The 12,192-nt window shown below is 46.9% G+C and overlaps 1 protein-coding gene across 1 annotated transcript in view; it reads left to right on the forward strand.

Annotated features, from left to right (window-relative positions):
* The window catches only part of SKAP2 (src kinase associated phosphoprotein 2), a 487,916-nt gene that overhangs the window by 70,947 nt on the left and 404,777 nt on the right, over positions 1-12,192 (forward strand). Inside the window, exon 2 of the mRNA XM_085631645.1 lies at positions 10,380-10,485. Within this exon, the coding sequence (XP_085487771.1) occupies positions 10,380-10,485 (106 nt within the window). The remainder of the gene's footprint in view (positions 1-10,379; positions 10,486-12,192) is intronic.

Below are 12,192 nucleotides of genomic sequence, written 5' to 3' on the forward strand. Positions count from 1 at the left end.
GTGTGCATAGTACACGTGTGTGAATGGAAATAGTTAATAAATACATATATATAAAATGGTCATGGTTAAGTGTGAGGCATATCTGTGCATGGTGGAATTCATGGGATTACACCTGCGATTGTCATTGAATGTATGCCTATCTGCACATATACATTCCTTTCCCCTTTCTCCTCAGGACGGCTATTTCTGTGGGTGTGTGAAAAAGGTAGTCTACCATGCCTTTAAAGTTGGTGTAAGGCTTCTACCAAAGTGTTACCAGCCCTTCCCTTTCTTCCTGCCAGGATCTGTATCTCATGTCTAGAAATGATGCACATGCTATCAGGACCGGTTTAGACACGCCCTGGACAAGCTCCATTTGAGCATGACTTCTGCATGCATGGATCACACAGTGGGCATTCCACTCTGGGTTTGGAGGACCTCTATGATTCAAAGGGTGCCCATGATCCCGCCGGTTAAGACTCACCATACGTCCTGGGTCTCTTGACCAGCACCGTGCTCCACTTTGGTCTGTCCTCTAAAGAGGCACTGCACTCAAGTTTGCCGGGCTAGGAAGAATCAGCAGTCTAGGCTAGTCTGTGTCTCCTTCTGCCAGGTTTGGACAAAGCCTGGAACAACAATACAAGAAGAAGAACTTCTGTGAACATCCTATGTGAGAAAATACTGCTGCATCAAGTGAGAATGCTGGAGTGCCTAGATGCCAGAGAAATCAGAGTCCCGTTAACTGAGATGAGCTATGGCAGCTGTTGTTGGACTGCCCCAACCCAGGGAAGAACATCCCCTCAGTCAGCTACTAAAGAAGTATCACTGCATTACCTAGAGTCCAGGGCTAAGAGCTGTCGCCTTCTGCAACTGTGAAGGGTGAGTTCCCATGTCTGAGACCCCCATCTGTGGTACACGGAAACCTGTGTGCAACTTCCAGAGGTCTTTACAAAGCCCTCAACTTCACCCACTGGCCTTGGGATTTAGCGAGGTAGATGGAGGAGGTTGCCTAGAGTCCAGAAATGATGACTACATCTTTCTAGCCCAGACGGTTTCGGAGTTCTATGCCACTGAGATCTGCCTACATGTTTGCAAAATAAAGTTACCAGAAGACCAGAGAAAATAAGTAATTTGAGCTATAGGACAACAGATTTAATTTGCAGAAAACGTCATGTAAACTAATGTTCGCAGCATATTTGTAGCATTGTCTGGAGCTATCTGGTGTTTAGGAGTCCTTATATTGATGGCAAAGCAGAATATTGCATGTAACAGTACCGGAGGGGCCTACAGTACACCACAGCGAGGCATGAATTTTTGTGTAAGAATGAAATATATGACGTTCCTTACCATAGGTCTATGTTACACAATATAGGCCCAGGATCAGCCTACCGGTATCCCCTAAAGTCTAGGGTTTCCTGCAAGAATTGCTTTGAAACAAACCCAGGTAGGAATCACCTGGGTGCTTATGATGTTTAGTGATGCACCTGCATTACCAGAAAATATAACTAAGCCTAGTGTCTATTAGTTATAGGGATCCTGTAACCCTGACGAATGCCTCAGATCAGATAGACTAATTATAGAGGGCAGAAACATGTTGGTAACTGGCAGACACGTTTGAGCCATTGTGCTCTTCCTACCCGCCTGACAGTGTTTTTAGCCATACCCAAAGTCCTTACGAATAAAGTTGACAATCAAGGAACTTTTAAGTATTTTTAGATTTTCTGGATTTCGCCCTGTCCAGTAAGGTTTATGTAAGAGTGCCCTCTTACCGCTAAGTCTTCGCAGAGGTTGAGCCCACCCTGGTAGGACCATCTCACAGGGGTGGGGAGAGGATGCCGATGATGAAGCATGACACTATTATGTGTGTGAGATATCCTCTTCCCTTAAGGCTGGCCTTCCCATTTTAGTCTGACTCACCAAATTTAAGGGTAACAGAGAAACAAACCCCCCCCCGTGAATTCAGGACGGGGCAATACCACACATCTCTGATTTACTTTATAGGCCCCCTACTTGCATGCGATATATGCTATATGAATACACATGCATTTTGTGGGCAGTGACTGCCCAGATGCCACTCATAAATACACACCTCTTCAACTTGGGGCTAGTGCACAGCAAGAGGTGGATTTTATGTGCTTAGATTTACTTATTTCGCTCTGAATACTAAACTCGTATGTAGCTCAGTTCTATTTTGTTTTAAGTGCTTTTCTTGCTTAACCTATATGTGTTAATGGACTGCAGGTGAATATTGCTCATCAGGTCCACTCATTAGAACAGCAATTAGCGTGTGGGTGATTGTGTAATCCATACCACCTGACTTGGTCTGTCTGTGGCCCCATACAGTAGAATAGCAAGGATGCTACAGGTCCTGATACAAGCAAGGGAAATGGCCCCTTTGACTGCTCTTGGGGTAGTAAAATACAGCAATTATCAGGGTTCGATGGGCCCCTCGTGGCTCTCGGCCCCAGTGCCACTGCACCTGCTGCTCCAATACCAGCTCTAGCTCCCTGACCCATATTGTTCTAAGGAATTGTGTAGACAGAGAAGCAATCGTAGGGCAGTTTAATTTGCTACTGAAGTGTAGAACCTCTGCAGATTTGTGTGAGTTATTTGAATTCTTCGAACAGCAGTCCTTGGTAAGAAAAGAGCCTTGCACAGCATCACAAATTGAAACAAAGCTAGGGCCGTTATTAATAGTGAGTCCGTCAGCAGCCTTGTTTGTTGTGATGCTGTGACTTTATAGCACGACATGCGAGGATTTTGACAAATATTTTGTTCCCATGGCCTTCTGCTAAAGTTGAATAAAATAGACAACTATTGTAGTGAATTTGACATGAGCTGTTCCAAATAGGCCCGAGAGAATTATTTCACGGCTTTGCGGCTGTGTGCTATCCAAATTACCATGGGGTGGAAAAATGAGGATTCAAACCGTGAGATGTTATTGATGCAATAACTATTCCTGATCGATGGGGGATGCACATGTCCGAAAGGCACTTGGGGAACTACCTCCTCTATTTAGCATTTTACAGGGAAACGACTGTGTTTGAAGCAGCAGCAGGTGAATTCCTGTGATATTATATTATTTTACCATTTTCCAAAACATTATGTTCATCCGGGCCATTTCAGTCAATATCTCAGCTTCTATATCCCCATGACATTTATAGTGGTCTCAGATTTTTCTTAGTTTCCTAAATAGGCAAAAGTTTGCTATTGAAGAATTTAAGAATGTGGAGATTGATAAATATCCTGAGCGCCGGCCATCAGCCACTTCCCCAGCCTAGGCATCATTAACACTTTCCAGAGTAAAATATAGCCATTTTTGTCCTTTTCATTCTCTATATGAAAGAGAACAGTGTTCACGAGAACTAATTTTAGCCTTTTCTATACATCACTGTTGCTTCCTTTCTATGTGCAGCTTCTGTTTTATACAAAGGTCACTGTGTGTAGCCCGGCAAGAATTCTAGACATTATTTCATATCTAAATTGTTCATCTCGAAAGAAAAACACAATGTCTTCGTTTCAGTGTTAATGGCTTATGGATAGTAGCACTTTAACCCTTTTGTGGGTCAAGCCGAGCAATTCAAATTGCCAATGGGGGAGATAACAGAAGTCGTATTTAGAGATATGTTGGGTTTATTTGGTTACCTTAAATTGAAAGAATTGAACCGTTCCATATCTTATCTCCATTTTCACTCTATTCACATTTTTTTGCACAGCATCATTTCTTAATCAAATTGAGTGCATTTTCTTGTTCGAGGTCTTGTGCCTATCGTTCATCCCACTATCTAAGTACTTTTTTCTTCTTCTTAGATGGTAGTTAGCACAAGACATTTAGCGCTGTTCTTGCAAACACTGGCCTACTAAATGGTACTGTGGTGTAGGAAAGGTGGCTGTGTAAACGTTTGTTAATGTCACGTTATCGTAAAGGACATTTCCTTTTGTTGGTTGAGTGCACACTTTTTCTGACGTGTTTATTGTTGCACATATTTGTGATGTTATTACCAGTGCAACCAACCCCCAAAATATCTAACATATTCAACAGGTATTGTACTCCCACAATTTTGAAGACATTCATGATAATGTCATAGAAGATGACATTAGTGGTGAAATATGTGAGGTAATTAGCAGTGCATGGCAAGGCGTGAGTTATACTTTCTTTAGAGCACGAGTTATATTTGCATAACTATAACGGATGCATTTCAGTCATTTTGTCAGTTTAAAATGTCATGTTTTCACTGAGAGGAAACTTTTAAACTTCGGTTTTTTTTCAAAGGTTTTTTTAATGTAAAGAAATATATTATTTCAATTCCAAACTATAACGTCACTTTTACCCCTTTTTTTTCAGTGAATTTCTTTTTTTTTTTATCAAAAAGTAAGATGTCCATGTCAATGCAACCCCCTGCAGGTGCCCAACCGCCCGCTGCACCCTACTGCCACTGGGTAATATATAGCACTTTTTGGTTTGCTAATACCTTTGGCGCCATTTGACAAATCTTCATGAAACTTTCAGGAAAAAAAAGTTCATCCACCTCACATCCTTCCTGGAAGGCTTTGGGATGATCCATCAAGGGAGAGGCGGAAAAAAAAGGGAGATCCCAAAAGGATAATCCCCATGCATTTTCCATAGATTTTTTGGGGGAAAGCGATGTCGCAAAAACTATTGAAAAGAATTACACCAAATTTGTCAGGAAGCTAGATTTTGGACCAGAAAGTATGCTCTTTGTGCACCTGACCCACCTCCTCAGGCCTCAAGAGGCCCCTGGGACCCCATTCCCAGGGGCCAAAAATACATTCATAGAGGAGGGGTAGCATTGACACCCTCCCCAACCCTGAAGCGGCCACTGGGCCCCAACCCAGGGGCCAAACACATTACTTTTAGGGGAGGGGGCGCACGGCCCCATCCACAAGCCCAAATTGGTCAAGGTGACTCCATCCCAGGGCCAAACAATAAATATAGGGAAAGGGCTGCGCAGCCCCCTCCCCAAGTCAGTCATACAAGGTCCCCCAGGTAGCCCACCCCAGAGACACTGCGGGTTCCCTACCTGCAAGAACACAGGCAGGGAACGAAGTGTGCTTCCACCCAGCGGAAGCTTTGAAAATGCACTCGCTGGGTGGGAGCACACTTCTGTTTTCCTGCTCATGCTCTTGCAAGCAGGGAAACTGTGATTAGTCCTGCCGGCAGGAGCAAGCAGAAACAGATGCTCACATTGGGCGGCCAGCTCCTTGGGACTGTGGGGCCCTGGGGCTCCCTCCACATCCCTCAACAATATGTTTTGTGGGTGCCCCGGGTGGGCACCCACTTAGATTCAAATAGGCCCCAGGCATAGTTTTCCTGAGGCCTTTTAAGTCCTTGGGAGGGGGCCATGCACAGCTAATTACGCCACATGTTACATCACTCATGGCATGTTCTATAACATCATTGAAAACATCACTTCAACATTTGAAATTACAATATTGATGACGAGACTGTGCATGGCAGGGATTAAAGTATTTCCCTTAGGGCACGAGTCAAAGTTACTAGAGATAACCATAACTGGTGAATCTCAGCATTTGTTTTTCGTTTAAGGTGACCCTTGACCCGGTCGCTCCTCTACCGCACGGCCCCGTGTGCCCGGATTCTGCTGCCGCTGCCTGCTTGGCCCTCTTGCTGCCGCCTCTCCTTAGGGCCCCTGCTCTCCAGGCTTGCCCTCGCTCTCCAGGCTTGCCCTCGCTCTCCAGGCTTGCCCTCGCTCTCCAGGCTTGCCCTCGCTCTACATGCTTGCCCTCGCTCTCCCCCGCTCCGCTTTCCCTCTCTTTCCAAACCCCCCTCTGCTCCCCGCCGCTGCTCTCCTGTGGCCCCGCCCCCTTCTCCTGTCTCCCGCTCCCCATTCGCCGCCCCGCTCCCAGCTGCTCCTCCCTCCCACTTGGCCATAAATGGCGGGGACCGCGCGTACGCGCAGCGTTCACGCGCAGCGGGTGCGCCAAAGGCAAGCCCATCTACGCCCATCCGCTCCCAGCGCCAGGACCCCTGGACCCCGACGATGCCAGCCCACACGACGGACTGATGACGCAGCCACCCTCAACGCACTCAAACCCGGCCGGAACCCCGCCTGCTACCGAGCCACCCCGGAACGCACCCACGGACCCTTCACCTGCCAAGCCTGCAATTTCACCTGCCTCCGGACCTGCACCGCACCTGTAAGGCCAGACACCAGCAACAACCACCTCAAGTGCATCCTGCTCAACACCCGCTCCATCCACAGACACGCCGTCGAACTCTGGAACCTGCTCGACACAACATCACCAGACGTCGCCTTCCTCACGGAAACCTGGATGAACGCCTCCTCAGCCCCGACATCGCCATAGCCATCCCGGACGGATACAAGATCACACGGCGGGATCGCATCAACCAGACCGGAGGAGGCATTGCCATCGTCCACAGGAACACCATTCGCATCACGACCAACTCAGACGACACCCACACCGCCGCCGAGCACCTTCACTTCCAGATACACACCGACCCCAAGACCACCCTCAGAGGCACTCTCATCTACAGACCTCACGCACACAATCCAGCGAAGCAATCGCAGACTTCATCAGCCCGCACGCCCTCACCTCCTCTGACTACATCCTCCTAGGGGACCTCAACTTCCACCTGGAGAACAACAAGGACAGCAACACCACCACCCTGCTAGACAACCTCGCCAACCTCGGACTCAAGCAACTGGTGAACACCCCCACCCACTACGCCGGCCACACGCTTGACCCCGTCTTCTCCTCCAGCAAGCACATCTCCTTCAGCCACTCCACCGGACTTCATTGGACTGATCACAGCTGCGTCCACTTCCACTTCAGGAGAACCACGACCCACCACCACCCGCAACAGGTTCCCCGCAGGAGCTGGAACAAGATCACCGCTGACCAGCTCACCTCAGCCAGAACCCTCCGGCCAGCGCAACGGACCCCAACAAAGCAGCCCGCAACTTCACACAGTGGCTCACCAACTGCGCCGACGACCTCGCACCTCTTAAGAACCCACCCGGCAGTAAGAAAGCTTCGTGGTACACCAACGAACTCAAAACATCCAAGAAAAACTGCCGCACCCTCGAAAAAGCCTGGCGCCATGACCAGACTACAGAAAACATGACAGCCCTCAAGAACACCACTCGCATACACCACCAGCTGATCCGCACCACCAAAAGAACAACATTCAGAGAACGACTGGACAACAACACCCACAACAGCAAGGAACTCTTCAACATTGTCAAAGAGCTCTCCAACCCCAGCACCGAAAACAACGACATCACACCCTCGCAAGACCTCTTTCACTCACTCGCCTCATTCTTCCATCGCAAGATCGCCGACATACACAACAGCTTCGGCGCACAGACCACACACCCAACCACCGATTCAACGCCCCCCACCACCAACCTCTGCAACTGGACCCCGGTCAGCACCGAAGACACCACCCGCACGATGAACACCATCCACTCCGAATCCTCAACCGACCCCTGCCCCCACCACGTCTTCAACAAGGCCGACTCCATCATCGCACCCCAACTCCGGGACATCATCAACATCTCCTTCACCACCGCCACCTTCCCGGAGAGCTGGAAGCATGCCGAGCTCAGCGCCCTCCTGAAGAAACCGACAGCGGACCCCACCGACCTCAAGAACTTCCGCCCCATCTCGCTCCTCCCTTTTCCTGCCAAAGTCATCGAGAAGACCGTCAACAAACAGCTCGCCGCCTTCCTTGAGACGAACGGATCCCTCGACCCCTCACAGTCCGGTTTCCGAGCCAACCACAGCACCGAGACCGCCCTCATCGCAGCCACCGATGACATCAGATCCCTGCTCGACAACGGGAAAACTGCCGCCCTCATCCTCCTGGACCTCTCTGCAGCATTCGACACAGTTTGCCACCGCACACTAATACAGTGCCTCAGCAACACCGGAATCCAAGAGAAGGCACTGGAGTGGATCATCTCGTTCCTCGCCGGAAGAACCCAGAGAGTCCGCCTCCCCCCGTTCCGTTCCGCGGCCACCGAAGTCAGCTGCGGCGTACCTCAAGGATCCTCGCTCAGCCCCACCCTCTTCAACGTCTATATGAGCCCCCTCACAGCCGTCGCACGCCAACACAACCTTAACATCATTTTCTATGCCGACGACACCCAGCTGATCCTCTCCCTCACCAACGACCCCGCCAGAGCCAGCCTACACGAAGGAATGAAAGACGTTGCCGAGTGGATGAAGAACAGCCGCCTGAAACTGAACTCAGACAAGACGGAAGTCCTCATCCTGGGATCATCCCCCTCCGCCTGGGACGACTCCTGGTGGCCCCCTGCCCTGGCACCACCCCCAAACCAACGGACCACGCATGAAACCTGGGCTTCATCCTGGACTCTTCCCTCTCGATGACCAAACAAGTCCACGCCGTCTCGTCATCCTGTTTCAACACCCTGCGCATGCTCCGAAAGATCTTTCGATGGATCCCCACCGAAACCAGGAAGACGGTCACCCAGGCACTCATCACCAGCCGACTGGACTACGGGAACCCCCTCTACGCGGGAACCACAGCCAAACTACAGAAAAGACTCCAGCGCATACAGAACGCCTCCGCACGACTCGTCCAGGACATCCCCCGCCACAACCACATCTCCGCCCACCTGAGACCTGCACTGGCTCCCCGTCAGCAAGAGGATCACGTTCAGACTCCTCACACACGCACACAAGGCTCTCCACGACCTGGGCCCCAAGTACCTCAACAACCGCCTCACTCTCTACACGCCTACCCGCCAGCTGCGATCACCCAGCCTCGCCCTCGCCACCGTACCACGCATTCGTAGAGCCACCGCCGGAGGAAGATCCTTCTCCTACCTGGCGGCCAAGACATGAAACTCCCTCCCCATCCACCTACGGCTGACCCAGGACCATCTCTCCTTCAGGAAGCAACTCAAGACCTGGCTTTTCGAGCAGTAACGGACCCCTCCCCCCAACGCCTTGAGACCCTAGCGGGTGAGTAGCGCGCTATATAAATTTTTTGATTGATTGAAAACATTTGTTTGGCACCAAAACGTTCTCTTCCTTCTGGTAGTAGGGGTTGAAAGCAGAGTCATTTAAAGAACTCGATCAATGATAGTGAAACTGGTTCAGCATTCTATTTTAGAACTCATTTACTATCACGCTAACTATCGTTTACTATATTCTAAACAAAATGGAATCTATAGACATTCAATGCAAGTCTATATATAGGTGAGTTTATCATTCCTATTTTCTAGAATAGTTTTTTTCATCTTCTCACTTCAAAATTGAGGGTGGAGGTGTGACAAATATTTACTAATGAAAAACACTTTAATGCCAGCTCTCTCACACTAGCACTGTTCCTTCAAAGGACCCTCAAACCCACATTTTAAAAAACATCAGGAAATCTATTTTCAGAAGTGAAGACCGGGAACAGGTCCTGAAACCAATACTTTTGTGCCAGAAGTGTGCCTTTGGGTTTAGATTTCGCTGAAAGAAAGGTGGCCTGACAGGGGGAAAAAGTTGCTGCCACAGACTCCTTTCATCCCCAATCATAGACTTATGAACGATTTTATCGAAAATAGATTAACATTATTGTAATCTAAAGGCAGTGTTCCTTTAAACATTACTCCATCAAACAAAGGCCGATAGCTTCAAAGGCTACTCTTCACATTTCAGCACATATAAAGGTGGATCTAGTTCACAATGATAAAGGTGATGGTGGTAAAAATATGGTGACCTGGTGGTTTGATGTGGGCGATTTGGGCACCAGCTGTGTTAGTCTGCAAGTGTGCAAGGATCCGTAGCTGCACTGGCAGTAGTTTGCTCAATGGTTTAGAAGAAAACATAAAAATGTCTTCCATTAACATGTTTGTTCTAAAATGAATAAAGTCTTCATAGATGGGCATCACACACTGCAATGTGTGAAATCAAGAAGGCATAATATATTCCCTGTGGCTCCTAGTGTGTAAACTTCATATAGTCTCTCTGGAAAATCTATGCTCTGCATTATAGTTGATTGCTTTATTGATTATTTAATAAATCCTGCGTATCGATAATATTGTGTTATGAAAAGTACTTACAACCTGCAATCCTCATCAGATGGACAACTCATGAATTGGTATTTCTGTTTTGTAAAGCAATGGTTTATAGGTATAGTTACCACAGTCTTCTTAAGGGGTTATACAACACACTATGCAGTGAAAAAACACAGATGTTACTTTCGAAAACTAGACAATGTACAATTTCAATTCAGTTGTGTATAGACTATATCTTGATTGATATGTGTAATTGACTGGAAACAATAAAACCCTAAGATGCAAAGATATATAAACTGTTAAAATAATACTCTGTTCATTCTCTCACTTGATATGCCTCTTTTTCGTGTTTTTATTGATCAGACTTGGAAACTTTCATCTTTGATATTCTGAAGGGGGAGAACCTGTCCAAGAAAGCCAAAGAAAGGAAAGACGTCCTGCTTAAGAAGATTAAAGACGTTAAATCTAAGTACGATTCTGTGTTTTCTTTCGTCTGTGTTTTGTCTCTATGCTGGGCAAGGGTGTAAAATATAAAGATTCATGGGCTTATTCACAAAGGTATACTCGGCCCTAAGCATACGTTTACTACAGAGTGTACCTCAGCTACGCTTTCCAGGAATTCACAAAGGGGTACCTGGCAGGTGCAAGTCATTTTATGGATGCGAAGATCTCTGCACTTGTAAATCCCACAGAAGGGGTGGCATTTCAGGAATTCAAAGACATGGATAGTCTTGGAAGTTTGTGAACGCCCAAAAAAAAGTTTTTGTGGCCATTTACAAAACTGCAATCATTTCTCTTATTAGCCTGAAAAGGTCATATTTTTACTTCAGTCAATTACTGGCGTAAATACCCTTTCCAGAGTGGGAGGGGAAATGAACCACTCCCAAATTTGGTGAGGGTGTAGGGACAGGATTTCTCCATAGGAAAAAACATGTTTCCCATGGAGAAAAAAAAGGAAAGAAATGTGCATTTGCAAATGGGAACCCATTACCCATGGGAAGAGTTCTCCACCATAGAGAACTCAGCATTGAGGGAAAGCATTTCTATCAACAAAATCATATGATTGTCCTAAAAAAAATCCTGTTAAATGCGGCGCCAGGTGCAGCTTTCCATCTGCATTCCTTTCGAATTTTGTGAATTCAAAAATACTAGTAACCTACACTCCTACATAAATTTAAAATTATGAGTGTAGTGGTAACTTAATTTGGGAATAGGCCCCTCCATGCAAACTAAAATTGTGTTCTAGCTTTTAATCTGTTCCTTCAGAAACGGTTTTGTTGTTGGTTTGATCACCCACAAAAAGCTTTTTGCTCCAATATGTAATTGTAGCAGTGCAGAACTGATTTAGTAGTGCCCCTTCAAAGGAGAAATGTGGAACCTATTCGTTGGGTGGTGCCAAAAGCCTGTGAGCAGTTTCATTCTTGGCCACCCTCAACAGCGACATTTATTCAACTACTTACTAGTAATCTTCATTACACTGAGTCCATTTCATCCTCATCACATTTCTCACTTTGGGCTTAAGCCGCAAAGGTGAAATCAGTATGCCAGATAAAAACGAAAACACGGATTGCTGACTAGTAGCATGTTAAATATTACGTGAGAGCGAAATCTGAGTGATGTGAATTTGAGCACATTGGCTCCCATGGTGGAACAGGGGATACTCCAGAATAATGATGTGAGACTAAATAGGCGAATAGCGCCAAACTCACGAGTTTGTGGTTATTCACAAAGTCTTGGCAGTCACATTTCTACCCTCACTGTAATCCGATTTACTCATTTAAAGTGCAGGTATACATTTCTATCCAATATAGCAGGATATATGCCTCCGTGCTGCACTGGCTTCCCCACATATTGCCGTAATTGAGGCAAGGACTGAGGTCTTTCCATTAAGGAGCCCATTTGGGCTCCATAACTTGCATGCAAAACTACTATTTCACAAAGATGTTGCTTGGTGCACAGATGAAGGAGACCTGTCTAAAAGCTGCATACAAATACAACAGTGTTTATATCATTTTTGCGTAAAGAAACATTGGATACTAATAGTGCATACACTAGCACAGAGGCTGCTCTCAATGTGTGTTCTGATAAATGTACCAACTCAGTAATGTCTAAAAACAGAGTGCAGAAAGATGTCGACATAAATAAATTGATTCGAGTTTAGTAGTGCTTGTTCTTT

This window comes from Triturus cristatus, chromosome 10 (assembly GCF_964204655.1).
Source record: "Triturus cristatus chromosome 10, aTriCri1.1, whole genome shotgun sequence".
Lineage (NCBI taxonomy): Eukaryota > Metazoa > Chordata > Amphibia > Caudata > Salamandridae > Triturus > Triturus cristatus.